The following is a 16,414-nucleotide window of genomic DNA, read 5'->3' on the forward strand; positions in this document are numbered from 1 at the left end:
TACAGCCTCTTCTGAGTATGTGACTGTCATGACAGGGAGCCACACTCACTATGGTCTGTTTTAATATGACTCATGATTTTCTGTGCAGGTGTCTTCATGTTCTGGATGTGTGAACCATTCTGTGCTCTAATCAATCTTGAAATACATTAGCTTAGTTCAGGTTTGTTTAAGAACAGAGAATTAGTGTGGGCTGACTTTCCTCAAGTAATAATTACATTCAGATGTATACTAAAAAGCAATACACTGCTGGGGAGAAACTGTAAATGTGAAGAAAAAACATCTAAAGAACACATCCTTGCTGACTTTGTTAACAGTCTGTGCACATGCTCTGTGGCTGTTGCAGAAACCCCTCTTTTTTCAGTTGTCCCAGTTCCTGCAGGACAAACTGCTGTCCCTTGACAGTATCTTGCCACATGGCCCAGTTTCTCTTTTATGGTTCAACGCTTTAATATGTAAGATTAAAAGCTTCTAAGAATGAGTAGAAAGCCAAGCCAGGAGTATTCTCAAAGTGGGTGCAGTTTTTCTTTTACCATTAACTCTTGCTTTTGGCACCTTAGCACTTTAACAGTCATCAGGCTTTTTGGTTGCCTGGGACCTGATTCCATGAAAAAAAAACCCTTGGCTTGCATTTCCCATGGCATTCTGAGGTAAAAACTGTTAAATATTTGGCAAAACTGGATAAAATGTAATGCACCAGTGGAAAGGATCTAGGCTTTTGCTGTTCCTTGTGTAATAAGCTGCAAGCTGGTACGTTTTCTTCTGAAGCAAGAAAACGCTGGATGAAAGAGAAGAATGACTTAGTGATCCTGGAAACTTGGAAGCCAAAAGGATATTTACTTGCCACGTATCCTGGAGCACTGAACAAACAGAGAAATATGACTTGTTTGCTCAAAGCTGAAGAAAAGATTAGGGTATCAGGCTTGATTCTGACAGAGAAGGAGGTATTTTTGCAGCTGCTTTTGAAACAGGCAGCTGCAAAGCTGTGCTTTTCTGTTTCTATTAATATACGTTACAGGCTGGTGAATTTAGAAGACTGAAAATGCATCTTTGCATGCAAGGGGCGAAACTCTTGCCACTGAGATCACAGAATACTAGGGGCTGGAAGGGACCTCTGGAGATCATCCAGGCATCTTGTCTTGTCTGTTTTTTTCATTCACTTGTTAACAGAAGCTTTAAGAGAAAGCTGCTGTTTTCTTTCAGTCTTTGAACAATGTTTGTTCTAATCAGATCTTTTTTCTTCTTGACTGTCAGAAGGAGTATGTGGAATTGTCAGTCACTTGAGGCCAGTAGGTGGTTCTTGGTATACAGCACTAGTAGAAGTGTATCTTCTTTCATTCTTCAAGTACTCTGCTACCCTGAATTTACAGTCCTGACACGGGGCAGTGTCATCTTTTGGGTCAGAATGTGCAGAAATTCCAGAGGGTCAGTTGGGCTCTGTGCCTATAATAATTTTCCTGAAACCTATCATATTTGTGCTGTGTTTTCATATTTACTGGGTCCTTTCAGGTCACTTGAAGGGAGAGAAGTTGCAAGTTGGAAATCACTTGACCTAGAAGCCTTTCTTGCTGTAGACAGACAACAAGTGAATGTTTCTTTCTCAACTTGCTTCTAGTCCCACGTGATTTTGTAGGACTAGAAGTCCATTTTCTGTAGCGTTTTTATCATGTTTTTTTCTCCCGGACTTAAATGAAAGAGTTGAGTTTTGACACTGCTTTTGTCCTGTGTTCCTTTAATCTGTTTTTCTGAACACTTTGCACAAATAGTCACATCTGAGTATTTGTGAGAAATACTGGGAAACATCTGAGCTGTATTAAAATGATCTAAATTCTGGCTTTTGTGATTGAACTTGGGGAGAACAGAGTCGTGCGAAGACCGAAACAGTTGGGAGGGTGGTAGAGAGGGAAGCAAACCATCAGTTTCAAAAGAGGTTGATGTAAGAGCTGTTTATTTACAGAAGGTTGTTCCTTCTTTTCCTCTCTGTTTCATGTTTGAATATAGATTATTTTTGTACCTTATATTTAGAAAGGCTTTGAGTGTGTTTGCTTGCTCTTTCAGTGCAGTAACTGAACTTTTTATCCTGCCACATGTTCTGTGCTAAAAGTAAGATTGGAGAGCACAGTACAGCAGCTAGTTTCCTAAGGAAATCAGAACAGAGAAGCTGTATCCCAAATCACTTGTGTTGGGCTTCTAATGGAGATGCAATTCATAACAGAATAGAGTTGTTTAGGTTGGAAAAGACCTTTAAGATCATTGAGCCCAAACGGTGACCAGCACTGGCAGGTCATCACTAAACCATGTCCCTCAGCACCACATCTACCTGGCTTTTCAGTCCCTTCATTGACTGGGACTCCATCACTGGCCCTGGGCAACCTTTTCCAGGTTTGACAACCCTTTTGAGGAAGAAATTGTTCCTCATGTCCAACCTAAACCTCTTCAGAACTTGACACACCTTGAGGCTATTTCCTCTTGTCCTGTCTCTTCTGTCTGGTGAGAAATGGCTGACCCTCACCTGTCTTCAGGTCCCAACTTTCAGGGAGCTGAAGAGAGCCAGAAGGTCCCCCTCAGCATCCTGTTTTCAAAGCTAGGCGACCCTGGGTCCTTCAGCCACTTCTCACAAGACTTGTGCTCCACACTCTTCATGAGCTTTATTACCGTTCTCTGGACCTGCTCCAGCCACTCAATGTCCATCTTGAAGTGAGGGTCCCAAAACTGAACATACCGCTCTTTGGGCCCAGCCATCAGCAAGTTTTTACCCAGTATTTCTGTGCCTGCTGAAAATTTTTCAGTGAACCTCTCCTATTGCACAATGATCCATTTCCATTTGGAGTTTCTTTCATTTGATGTCCCCCTGTGTGAGTAGTGTAAGCCTACAGAGCTTGTGTTGACTTGGGAAGGAATAGGAACAGGCCCCTTATTCACTGTGTTTGACTTGGGCAGTGGTGCCATTCCTGTTGTTTCTGCCTGACTGACAAGAAATAATAACACAGTGCAGCTCTGCAGAGTGCTTCTTCTAGAAATAGGGGAAGTAACCATTGCTTTTCCAAAAGATCTAGCAATGTCTCTCTTTAAAAACAAATCCTCTATTTGGAAAAGGCTCAGCCTTGGAATGCATTTTTGATGAATGTTATCTTTTGTTAGGCCTTGTGTAGTAATTTACCCATTTATTATTTTACCTTGTAAGTTTTTATCTGCTACTGATTGTGACCCTAAGTCACTTGTCTTCATTTAGAAATGTTTCCAAAGTTACTTCACAGTTTAATTCTCAATATTTTTCCATAAAAATGCCAGCCATGATAAAGCCTGCATAAGCTTTTAAACTTGTCTCTGAGATGATAACTTCTGCCCAAAAAACATCATAAGAAGTATCATATACACCTTGGTGCTGAAAATGCATAATTAACTAATCACAGAATGTTGGAAGTTTGAAGGGACCTCCAGAAATCATTGAGTCCAACACCCCTGCCAAAGCAGGATCACCTAGGGTAGTCCTCACAGGAATGCATCCAGGCAGGTTTTGAAAGTCTCCAGAGAATGAGACTCTACAACCTCTCTGGGCAGCCTGCTCCAGTGCTCTTGTCACTCTCACTGTAACGGCATTTATCCTCATGTTGAGGTGAAATCATCTGTGTTCAAGCTTGTATCCATTGTTCCTTGTCTTATTACTGCATACCACCAAAAAGAGATTGGCCCCATCCTCTTGACACCCACCCCTCAGATATTTATAGACATTGATCAGACCCCATTTCTGTCTTCTCAAGACTAAACAGCCCCAGGTCTCTCAGTCTCTCTTCACAGGGGAGATGCTCAAGTGCCCTAATAATCCTCATGGCTCTCTGCTGGAGAGAGTCCAACGGATCCCTGTCTCTCTTGGACTGGAGAGCCCAACACTGGACACAATACTCCAGGTGTGGTCTCACCAGGGCAGAGAAGAACCTCCCTAGACCTGGACACACTTTTCTTGATGCACCCCAGGGTACCATTGGCCCTCTTGGCCACAAAGGCACATTGCTGTCCCATGGACTTGAGGGGTTGGACAAGATGATTTCCAGAGGTGCCATCTCGCCTCAAATACTCTGTGACTGTAATTTGGCTTCCTTTGATCATGCTCTGAAGAGCTGCTGAAGTGGCTGTGCCAGTTTTAACTTGTTTCCTGCTTTGTTCCCCAACAGGAGCATGCGTATCCAGCTGATGAACTCATGCCATTAACGTGTCGTGGACGAGTACGGGGTCAGGAGCCGAGTCGAGGGGATGTGGACGACGCCTTGGGAAAGTTAGTGTTTGAAATGGTTGCTGTACCATGGAAGCATCTAGGAATGACAGCACAGTCTGCAGCCCATAAAACTTGTTTGCTCAGTTGACATGAAAAACTTACTTTTATTATTTCCTCTTGCCATGTTAACTGATGTGAAATTGTACCTTAATCAGGAAAAGAAATGACCAGGGAGTGAGAGCCAAAGAAAGTCTTCCAAATGTGAGCTGACATTCATGGTGTCTGCAAATTTGTCTGCTCAGTAGAGGTTAGAAGGGTTAAATATCAGCTGAACAGGACAGTAAACAGTTCTCTTTTATGCTGGCCTTAGAAGTGATATTGAAAATGTGTTGTTGTTTTTTTAATAGCAGGAAGCTCTCTGAAAACACAGTTAGTCAAATGATTATCATGTGTGTGATAGCCTGAGTACAAACATGGTTTCAGGCAGGGAAACCCTTCACATTTGTCTTTTAAGATAGCTTACAATATGAAGTACTGATGCTTTGGCCAGCAAAATGTAGATTTAAGGACTGCCTTTCTCCATACAAAGTTGAATTGCTCTGAGTCTGTCTTTAAGTGATTCATTTGTTGTCTGTGTACAGCTGATAGAGCAAATACTTAATAACAAATAGATGATTTTTTTTATTGGTGTCACTGCTTAATGTCTCTAAACAGAGCAGTGTTAATCAAAGCTGCAGGCTTGTCTTAAATGCTCCTAATTCACTCTATGATGCTGAGCCTGTTTTGCTTATTTGTATTTTTTGTCCTGTATGAAAGCTCCATAGTCTAGAATTCCTCTGTAAGCCTGCTGCCTTGGAGGTGTTGGGAGCTATGACTGATGAGAAAGAAGTGTCAAGGAAATGTATTTTTAATCCTGGTCATGCACTCTTCTTAATGACCTTCTTTTTGCATAGTGACGAGTAAAAATACTTGTCACCCCCTTAGCTGCACTGAATAGCATAAGTATTTAGTACTTTCTGTGTAGAATCATTTTGGTTGGAAAAAACCCTGTAAGATCATCAAGCCCAACCCTTCTCTTACACTGCAAATGCTGGTGCCAAACCATGCCCTTCAACACCACATCTCTGCATCTTTTAAACACTTCCAGGGATGGGGATTCAGCCACCGCCCTGGGGACCCTGTTCCAGTGTTTGAGAGCCCTTTCAGTGAAGAAGTTTCTTCTAGTATCTAACCTGAACCTCCCCTGGCACAACTTGAGACTGTTTGTTCTTGTCCTATTGCTTGTTACTTGAGAGAAGTGACTCACACCCACCTGGCTCCTCCAACCTGATTTCAGGGAGTTGTAGAGAGCAATGAAGTCTCCCCTCAGCCTTCAGGAGGTGCAGCTGTGAGAGCATTGGTGGTGGTCAGCCTGAGAAAGAGAAGGTTCCAGGAGGTCTTCTCGTGTCCTTTCAGTGCTTGAAGGGTCTGATCAGAAAGCTGAGGACAGACTTTCTAGCAGGGCCTGTTGTGACAGGACAAGGGGTAATGAGTTTAAATTAAAAGAGGGAGATTTAGACTACATAAAGGGGAGAATTTTTTGACAGTGAGGGTGGTGAGGTGCTGTCCCAGGTTGCCCAGAGAGATGGTAGATGCCCCTTCCCTGGAACCACTCCAGGTGAGGTTGTTTGGGGCTCTGAATAGCCCGCTGTAGTTGTTGATGTCCCTGCTGACTGCAGGGGGCTTGGACCAGATGACCTTCAAAGGTCACTTCTAACCTCAAGCATTCTGTGGATCTGATTTGATGTTTTCTTTCTATGGAATAAGTAGTTTTTTGAGCCTGCCACTTGCTAGTGCTGGGTGGCATCAAGTGAAACTTGCTGAGACAAGCAGCAAAGAGGAGATTCTCATCTGCTTTTTTCATTTCATGTGTCATTTAAAAATCTTTGTATAGTGACAAGCTTTTACAGGTTGAAGACCTCCAGGCTGTTGGCTTATTCCTAGCCCAGGAGCTGCTGTGTACCTTCAGGCCTCCTTTACTGCCTCTTTCCTGTTCCATTGTATCCCATATAGAAGTTTCTTAACACAATAAGCCCATATCCTTTAGTCTTTCACCACTAATTTTAACACTGAGCTTCACTGCAACCAATTGCAGCTCTTTCTGAAGTAGGTAGTTGGAAGAGTTTCTGGGAGAAGAAATTTAGCTTGGGATGATTTTTGATCTTCCTGGGTCTTTCTATTACAACTTAAGTCAACATCCTTTTCTTTGGGGTTTGTTGGTTTTTTTTCCTAAGAAAGATAAAAATAGTTTGGCAGAAGGCTTTGAACCATTCTGCTGAGTTTCTGAGTATCTGATTAGAAACCTGAATAAATTTGCTTCCAAGAAGTCTGAAGGCTTTGCAGTAAATAGAAGTTATCTTTATAGTGACAGCTTGTTTGAGACAGCTCCTACTCTGGTCACTAATGAAGGGAAGAAGCTGCACAGGGTGTTTTAAACACCTTCTGTACTACTAATTTTTTAGCAGCAAGTGGTCTGTGAGAATTTAGCTGCTGTTAAAGATGATTTGATTTCTGCCCATCCAAGTCTATAATACATGTCTTTTCAATTTTGTTTCACAGGTTCTCCCTGACCTTGATTGACACTTTGGACACTCTTGTGGTAAGTTTTATCTCTTGATAAACTTTGATAAACCAAAAAAGATTGGCTTCTGATGCTCTGATTTGTTTTTAGATCTCTATGTTTTTAAACAATAGGTCAAAATTAGCAATTTGGCTTCACCTGGTACCTGTTTGAAGTGGCTTTTGCTTGTAAGACCTTCTAGATGTTGCAGTGGTGGTGTCTGGAGTTTGTTGCAAAAGAAAACTAGAGTGGTTCTTTTGCATTTCATTGATGCTTTTTTAACTTGCTTTTCTTTAGGCTTTAGCTTAAAGAAACACATGAGTTTCCTTCCCCATGTACTCTAAAGCTTTATGCTGTAGGTGAACATCTCTTAACTAGTGAATTATTTAAGCTTTGACATTGTATGTGTATGTTTCATGGTTGAATTTGCTTGCACTTAAATGTGCTTTAAAAACAAAAAAAACCCAGACCTTGGTTATATTTGCTAGGAAATGTTGCCCAGCTTACTATGTTCCACCTCTTATTAAGAGATGCCAGTCTGTACCAGATACCCAAATGGATTATTGTGGTTGATTTTTTTTTTTTTTTGGTTTTAGAGCAGGATTAACACTTGTGCAATTTAAAGGCACTTAATAGAATGAATTGGATGAGTCCAATTCCTAAAGACTCCTAAAGACTGAAAGAAAATCAATGTAAAATAAAAGCTTGGAATCCCTCTGCTGTGAGGACAGACTGAGAGAGTTGGGGTTGTTTGGTCTGGAGAAGAGAAGGCTCCAGGGAGACCTTCTTGAGGCCTTTCAGTACTTCAAAGGGGACTTTTGAACAGGGTCTGTTGTGACAGGACACAGGTGATGGTTTTAAACTCAAAGTGGGAGATTTAGACTAGAGAGAAGGACAAAGTTTTTGACAGTGAGGGTAGTGGTAAACTAGAGAGAAGGAAGTTTTTGACAGTGAGGGTTGCCCAGAGAGGTGATAGCCATCCCATTCATGGAACTATTGCAGGTCACATTGTTTGTGGCTCTGAGCAGCCTGCTGTACTTGCAGGTGTCCCTGCTGACTGCAGAGGGATTGGACCTTTAAAGGTCCATTCTAACCTAAACCACTCTATGAAATGCTTGGGCTGCTCTTCAGGCACAAAAGAAAAACCACTGGGAGGAGAAAGGCTGCTAGGACAATTCACCAAACTTAAGGATGTGGCTCCTTAGCTCATGTGTAGGAGTTTCTGTGAAATATGGGAGGCTTTGGAACAATCCAGTCATTGCCCACTCTACCAGCACAGCCTGCAGCCTGCTGAGTCCTGTCTCACTACAGCCATGGCATGTGAGCAGGAGAAGGAAAAAACAAGTAAGTCCTTGGGTGATAATTTAGGTACATTCTCAGTGACTTTGTGTACAGCTTTGATTCTCTTTCATGTGTCTCATGAGAAAAGCAGTCATACTAATGTCTGCTTGCACAGTGTCAGAGGGCGTCCCTGCAGGACCACAACATCAATCCAAGGCATGTTAAATGCTTTGCCTTCTTTAATTCATTGCACTTGTTCTTCTACACCTGAGTGTGGCTGCTGAAACCTCAACACCTGGTTATATTTGTATTGCAGGTGTTGAATAAAACCAAAGAGTTTGAAGAGGCTGTAAGGAAAGTAATAAAGGATGTGAATTTAGACAATGACATAGTTGTATCTGTCTTTGAAACCAACATAAGAGTCCTTGGGTGAGTAACCTTTATCTTTTCTAAACTCTTTAAAATGTGTTTATTTTGTTTGGTTTGGTTTTTTTATGGAACTGTTCTTAAGTCACAACTTTCTGTGCTCCTTCTGAATCATTTGCAACAGTTGTGCCTGTGTCAGCGCAGCTTGACACCTGCCCTAAGCAAGGCTGTCAGATGCAGTGGTCCTGAGTCAAGCTGGCCCCCATCTCACTGCTGCAGGTGTAGCTGTTGAGATTAAAAGAAATTGTTCCTGCTGGGGTAGCAGTGGTTTTTTTGTAATGGAAACAGGCTTATAAATTACACTGTTCAATACTTGATTTCAGGGATAGTACATATCCATACTTAGTGTAGTAGGTTATTTCAGGTTGGACGGAACTCTGGAGGTCTCTAGCCCAATGTGCTGCTCAGCACAGAAGCAGAGCAGGTTAGTTTAAAGCTACTATTGAGTATCTCTGAAGCGGAAAGGCTGAGAGACCTGGGGCTGTTTAGCCTCGAGGAGAGAAACCTGAGAGGAGATCTGATGAATGCTAGCCAAGAGCTAAACAGTGGGGGGCAAGAGGATGGGGCCAGACTCTTCTCAGTGGTGCCCAGTGACAGGACATGGGGCAGTGGGCACACGCTGGAGTCCAGGAGGTTCCACCTAAATATGTAAGGAAAAACTTCTTTGCTGTGGGCTCTGGAGCCCTGGAGCAGGCTGCCCAGAGAGGTTGTGGAGTGGTCTTCTCTGCAGAAATTCCAAGCTCGCTTGGACATTGTGATCCCAGACAACTTGTTGGAGAAGTTGGTCTGGGTGATCTCCAGAGATCCCTTCCAACTCCCACTGTGCTAGAATTCTGTTATGTGCAGTTTTAGAGGTGCTGGTGGCTGTTCTCGATTAACTCTATGAATCAATGAATCCTCTGCAGTTTAGGATGTAGTCCTAAACAAGAATTGCTTCCAAAATGCTGGCAGCAAACCTTGAATGTAACTGGGAGTTGTGTCTGCTTAGCATTCCTGTAAATTAGGGCCATGGGAATATAGCACAGTTATGTCTATAGACATCTAAAGAGTGGAATTATTATGTTGCTGTTGAGATAAATACACCTTTTGAGATTTGGATAATTTTTCTTGTATTTAGAGGTCTCCTAGGTGGGCACTCAGTGGCAATTATGCTGAAAGAAAAAGGTGACTACATGCAGTGGTACAACGGTGAACTTCTGCACATGGCAAAGGAACTGGGCTACAAACTTTTACCTGCTTTTAACACCACTAGTGGTCTCCCTTATCCAAGAGTAAGTCCTCTGGTTTCTGCAATTCAGAGTTACTTCTGTCAGCACAGCTTTTGTTGTCTTGGTTTTATCTCTGTTTCTAAAATAATTTCTATATTTATTAAATGTACAGAAAATCAAAGGCTGAAGAAATAGTGGTTTAGGCTCCCTGAATCCCTACATTTCCAGCTCTGGAATCTCTAATATGCATTGTTGTGGATAAATAGTAACAGCAGTAATCTTGGCTGATCTTGGCCTACTGATTTCTTGCTACTTAAAGGCAGCACCAAGTAGCTGAAGAGAGTAATTTTTGGTTTGGTACATATCTCTCACTGAGACAGTGAAAGAACAAACCACAGACACTTGCTTGTGAATTTATCAGAAAACTGATTAATCTTCATAGTCTACATCCATATTTTAAAGAGGGCAAAAGTAGCTGTCATCTAAAATCATTCACTTGTAAAAAACTTTCGTCATACCCTTTAAATGACAGAGATGTGCTTCTGGTGCATATCTTCCATTGGGTTTGTGAGATGTGGCTTTGATTGGAAACTTTTCCATCAGTTAAAAGCTGAGGCTTAGTGAATCAGCATTTTCCCAGTGAAAATGTCTAATTCAAAATGCTCAGGGTTTGGCAGTCCTCTGCTAAGAGGCCCCTCTCCAGAATCCAGAGAGTTGTGCCTGCAATGAAAGCAGGACCATTTACCAAGTGTTCTCTGGAGCCAGGAGTAGTGACATACTCACCAAGCTGTTCTGAGTTCATGGTTTGCTGGTATATAAATTGTTAGAATTAGATTTTCAGGGTAGTGGTTTTTTTTTTTCATCCATCTCTCCAGTGAACCAGGCAGCAGGTACTTGGGCCAGTCCTTGTTCTGGGGGGTTGAGTATTCTGGGTAGTTAGGAAGAACTTGATGTGCATGTTTGAGTTGACGACAAGTGGTAAAGCAGAGCAAAACGGAAGGGGGATGTGTGATCTTTTTCTTTTATTCCCCTTGCCTTTAAAAAAGAGCATAGATTAGAGTTGCTCTACAAATCTATCACAGGAGTGTAAAGAGTGAAAATAAAGATGATAATCTCTGCCTTTTTTCCACCCCCCCTCCTTCTAGGTTAACTTAAAATTTGGGGTAAGACATCCAGAAGCACGAACAGGAACAGAAACTGATACCTGTACAGCTTGTGCAGGTACCTTGATCCTTGAGTTTGCAGCTTTAAGCCGATTCACAGGAACATCTATATTTGAGGTTTGCTTTCCATGATACCTTGGGGGTTTTTTGGTGTGCTGTTCATTAGTGTTGTGTTACATCTGTGATTTTGAAAAACCAATTTTGGCTTCATGAAATGGGTGCATATCTTAGTTGTTAACACACAACAGGGGGGGGTGTGTGTGTGCCTTCAGATTTGTTGTGTTTATGGCCTTTTTCTCTAAGAATTCATTTGATTATTCTTTTTTTTCTAAAGATCAAAACCACAGAAATTATTTTCTTTAAAATAATACTACTATAACACTATAGCAGAAGTCAACAACATAATTGCACTGAAGCATAGCTGAAAGGTAATGGTTGCATGATTTTTGGACACTGGGATGAGGACTAATAAGAAAAGTTGGTTAGAGCACCTCCCCTATGAGGACAGGCTGAGGGAGTTGGGGCTGTTTAGCCTGGAGAAGAGAAGGCTCTGCACAGACCTTGGAACAGCCTTCCAGTAACTGAAGGGGACCTATAAGAATTCTGGGGAGAAACTTTTTACAAGGGGTTGTTGTGACAGTGCAAGGGGAATGGATTGAAGCCAAAAGAGGGCAGATTTAGACTGGAGATTAGAAAGAAAATCTTTACAGTGAAGGTGGTGAGACACTGGAACAGGTTGCCCAGGGAGGTGGTGGTCAGCCCCTCTATGGAGGTGTTCAAGGCCATGTTGGATGAGGTGAACCACTTCCCTGGGCAGCCTGTTCAGGGCTTGACAACTGTTTCAGTGAAGAAGTTTCTTCTAATGTCCAACCTAAATTTTCTTTGTTTCAATGTCAGGCTGTTTCCTCTCATTCTAGTAATTGCTGCTTGAGAAAAGAGACTGACCCCCACCTGGCTCTAACCGCCTTCTGGGGAGTTGTAGAGAGCAAAAAGGTCTCCCCTCACCCTCCTTTGATCCAGACTAAACAACCCCACTTCCCTCATCTGCTCCTCACAAGACTTGTGCTCTAGACCTCTTCTCCAGCTTTGTTGCCCTTCTCTGGACATGCTCCAGCACCTCAGTTTCCTTCTTACAGTGATGGCCCAAACCTGGGGCCAGTACTGCAGGTGTGGCCTCACTAGCGCTGAGTACAGGGGGACAATCCCTGCCCTGTTTGCAGCACTGAATTTTATAATAGATTGGAAACATTTTCTGATTTCCTAGCAACCTGATTTGAAGAGACAGAAGAAGTAGTGTTTGGTATTGTTGTTTCCCTGGTCTCTTGTGATGAATGTTTGTTGTTGTTGCAGGAATATGCTCGGAAAGCACTGGATTTCATCTGGGAGAAGCGGCAGCGCAGCAGCAACTTAGTGGGTGTCACCATTAACATTCACACTGGAGACTGGGTCCGCAAAGGTGGGTGGCATTCTGGCTTAGACTTTAGGCAAGAGAAAGATCTTGAGACACTGTCCCCAGCACACTTCCATACCTTACTGAAAACTATTAATGGGATAGGCAAGGTGAGTAGCCTAATTTCAGTGCTGGAGAAACCCTTTAGAACAGGCTTTGCTCTGGAAGGGTGTACTGGTAGAGATGCTCGTGTTACTTGTGTCCTCTGATTCACTTTAATACTGAGGGGAATTCCTTGGGGTAAATTCTGAGACATTCCTCTGTAAATATATAGGGAAAAATTCTAAATGGCTCTGTGGTTGTTTGTGGCAGCCAGTGGAAATACTTTCACATGAGGAAAGTGAAACAACTGACTTCAGTGCATGTCTGTTTTTGCTAGGATGTGCACTGATATTGCAAAGCCTTTAGCATAGACATCCAATATTGTGCCTCTGCATCTATCTGTGCCTTGATGAAAAAGCCTTTGAAATCAAAATGAAACCAAGGAAAAATACCCTTGTGGCTACCACCTTTGGTTTTCATTCTCTGCTGTTTTCTAGATAGTGGAGTTGGAGCAGGGATAGATTCCTATTATGAATATTTATTAAAAGCCTATGTGTTGCTGGGAGATGACAGCTTCCTGGAAAGATTTAACACGGTAAGTTAACACCTTGCTCAGGTTTGTGCCTTCTGCCAGGCAAATTTAAGACTAATTGTATTGTCAGTCAGCTGTTCTTCTGAGAAGCCTGTGAAGAAAGGATCTTCAGCAGAATTTCTGCCACTTCTGGTGTGTCTAGTGCCAGCTCTTGCTACAAGGTTTTGCTAATCTTGGGGGAATTGTCACCTAAGCAACTATTTTAACACCACCCAGTGAAAATCAGAATCTTCTGCTCCTTTTTCCATGTCTGCAGTACAGGAGAAGCTGTATTTCAAGATCAGCTTGGAGAATGTTTCTGTAAGACAGTGTACAAGCCATGGACAATTTCCTTCTGTCCTGGAGGAACAAAAAAGATCTGAAAATCATAGTCTGAATCTTGCACTGCAGATCCTGAGGCCCACTGCACATCTAAGCACACTTATAGGCTGAAAAACCTGCCACACTTTGATTACTAAATTCACAAGGTTGCTGAGAAGCTTTGTCAGCATCTTTTTTCTTTCATAAAAGCATTTTTTCCTTTTGAAAATAGCCATGTCCAACAGCAACATTTTATATCATAAACTGATTTTGTATGGTACCATTAGATCATAAGCAGTACTAAAATTGGAATAATTCAGTAGCTTAAGGCCTGTTGCAACATTTGAAGTGTAATTATGATTTCATACTCCTAACCTGCAGCCACCATTATTGTATTTTGCCTCAATTATGTCTGTTAACTGATTCCTATCTGTTTGGCTCACGTGGTTGTGACTGCGCCTCAGACAACAAGAGAGGCAACTCCTGTCTTGGGCTATATAGAATTGGAAGTTAGTAAACTGACAAGTGAGCTAGTGGGTTTGAAAGATCCTCTGAGCAACCAAATTCAGCTGCTTTGGGTTGTTTATGTTGTTTTTTAATATACCTCCTTTCCCATTTCTCCTCCTCAGATGCATATGCTTTAGAATTCTCTTGTTCAGAGAAAGCTGTTTCAGCTTTAGCTAGCATGTGCTTCAAGATTCAGCCAAAACAAATGTGCCTTAACTGTGATAGTAACTTGTTAATCACATGGCTGCTGAATATACTACAGTGTGTGTAGTACTTGGGGAAAAAATGATGTATATCCTGTGTGTAATGCTGTGAAGCTCTTCAGTATTTACTGCTGCTTAGTTTGTAAAAGTAGAAAACTAGAAAAGTAGAAACTACTGCTAGAGGTAATAATGATTGGGAGTGTAGTGCTGCTTCTACTGAAATAAAATGCCTGCTGCTAGGCCATCTACAGCATTTAGGGGTAAAGCATCTAGTCTGGTCATCTCTATCTGTTTGGGAATACAAAGTCATGTTTTTCCTGCTCTTTGTCAGCACTACGATGCCATAATGAGATACATCAGCCAACCACCTCTTCTTCTTGATGTTCACATTCATAAACCAATGCTAAATGCTAGGACCTGGATGGATTCTTTGCTAGCTTTCTTCCCTGGATTGCAGGTAAGGATTAAACCCTGTGTGCAGATGATCTTAATAACAAGTAAATAATGAAACAGACAGGGATCTGTTGGAGGAAATCCAATGAAGAGCTGTGAGAATGACTAAGGGGCTTGAACATCTCTCATGTCAACAGAGACTGAGACACTTGGGGCTGTTTAGTCTGGAGAAGAGAAGGCTGAGAGGGGATCCTTATCAGTGTCTAAATATCTGAGGGGTGGGTGTCAAAATGAAGGTGCCAGGCTCTTTTCAGTGGTGCCCAGCTATAGGACTAGGAACAACAGGTACAAGCTGGAACACAGGAAGTTCCACCTCAACATGAGGAGAAACTTCTTTGCTGTTAGGGTGCTGGATCCCTGGAGCAGGCTGCCCAGACAGGTTGTGGAATCTCTTTCTTTGGAGACTTTCAAAACCCACCTGGATACATTCCTGTGTGTCCTGCCCTAGGTGAGCCTGCTTTGGCAGGGGGCTTGGACTCGATCTCTAGAGGTGCCTGCCAGCACCTCACACTCCATGATTTTATAATTCACAAGTCACGCTGAGCAATTTGATTTGCAGGAATACTGGATGGTGCTCAGTCCTGCCACTGCAGTGCTATGATGCAAGTTAGCATGCATTGCTGGCCCTGTTGAGTGCCAAGAGAAGGATGTCTGCAGGGTTTGCTTCCTTCAGACTAGTCACAAAAAACAATCCAAGCAAGCTATGTTCTTGGTACTCTAGTGACAGCTTTTCTAGGTTGTGTGTCATTTACACCTTTAAGACAAGCTAAATCACACTTACCCCACAGAAATTGGTCTGCAGCTTTACATGACCACAGAGATTGTTGCCTAACTTTGTGTGGTGGATTGGTGTTAATTTTACTATTCCATTTTAGGTGCTGAAGGGTGATATTAGGCCTGCCATTGAAACTCATGAGATGCTGTATCAGGTTATAAAAAAGCATAACTTTCTTCCAGAGGTAAAGTAGTAATTTTTTACTGGTGTAAACTGATTCTTAGCTTAATTTGAGCAGTTTCAGATATCATTGTGGGGAAAAAAAAACAACAGAGGGTGTATGTGTCCAGAGAAGGGCCACAAGGATGATCAGAGGGCTGGAGCACCTCTCCTATGAGGACAGACTGAAGGAGTTAGGGCTGTTCAGTCTGCAGAAGAGAAGGCTCCAAGGTGACCTAACTGTGGCCTTCCAGTATCTGAAGGGGGCCTGCAGGAAGGCTGGGGAAGGACTTCTCAGGATCTCAGGTAGTGATAGGACTAGGGGGAATGGAATGAAGCTGGAGGTGGGGAGATTCAGGCTGGATGTGAGGAGGAGGCTCTTGACCATGAGAGTGGTGAAACCCTGGAATGGGTTGTCCAGGGAGGTGGTCGAGGCCCCGTCCCTGGAGGTGTTTAAGACCAGGCTGGATGAGGCTCTGGCCAGCCTGATCTAGTGTGGGGTGTCCCTGCCCATGGCAGGGGGGTTGGAACTAGGTGATCCTTGTGGTCCCTTCCAACCCTGACTGATACTATGATACTATGTGTTATTAAAACCAAAGGCTCATTTCCATAGCACTCATATATGACTTACAGTCCTGCAACTGTTTTGGATATGAAATATTTTTTCAGTTATGTTGTAATTAACACAACAAGAGGAAGCTGCTGCTGGTATTAGTGGTTTCTTGGGCTTTGTATTTTAGCCTTTCAGAACTGCCCTTGACTCATTGCAGTCTGCAGAACTTGTATAACTTGTAGTAGCTCCTTAGTAATACAATAGCATTAATTCACTGTCATCTTCTTTTAACCCAAAGAGGGAAATGAAGGACTGAATTGTTCTGAAATTGTGCATAATGTCCTTAAAAGTACAAAAAGTTATTTGTAGATATTGCCAGGGTAGTCTCTGAGCAAGTGTATTCTGCACAGGAAAGCTTGCTTACCTGCTGAAGTGTGTCTTTATTCTGTGGTGACCCAGAATATATGAGAAAGCTTCCTGCTCCAGTTTTAAT

At 42.4% G+C, this 16,414-nt stretch overlaps 1 protein-coding gene across 2 annotated transcripts in view; it reads left to right on the top strand.

Moving 5' to 3' along the window:
* The window catches only part of EDEM3 (ER degradation enhancing alpha-mannosidase like protein 3), a 34,791-nt gene that overhangs the window by 3,026 nt on the left and 15,351 nt on the right, over positions 1-16,414 (top strand). For both annotated transcript variants that reach the window (XM_068141329.1, XM_068141330.1), the window contains exons 3-11: positions 4,170-4,270; positions 6,809-6,848; positions 8,407-8,519; positions 9,634-9,787; positions 10,870-11,004; positions 12,238-12,343; positions 12,877-12,974; positions 14,313-14,438; positions 15,310-15,393. In XM_068141329.1, coding sequence (XP_067997430.1) covers positions 4,170-4,270; positions 6,809-6,848; positions 8,407-8,519; positions 9,634-9,787; positions 10,870-11,004; positions 12,238-12,343; positions 12,877-12,974; positions 14,313-14,438; positions 15,310-15,393 — 957 coding nt within the window. The remainder of the gene's footprint in view (positions 1-4,169; positions 4,271-6,808; positions 6,849-8,406; positions 8,520-9,633; positions 9,788-10,869; positions 11,005-12,237; positions 12,344-12,876; positions 12,975-14,312; positions 14,439-15,309; positions 15,394-16,414) is intronic.

The sequence above is a fragment of the Melanerpes formicivorus genome, unplaced genomic scaffold (genome assembly GCF_026170545.1).
Source record: "Melanerpes formicivorus ecotype bairdi unplaced genomic scaffold, bMelFor1.0.p_v2 SCAF_7, whole genome shotgun sequence".
Lineage (NCBI taxonomy): Eukaryota > Metazoa > Chordata > Aves > Piciformes > Picidae > Melanerpes > Melanerpes formicivorus.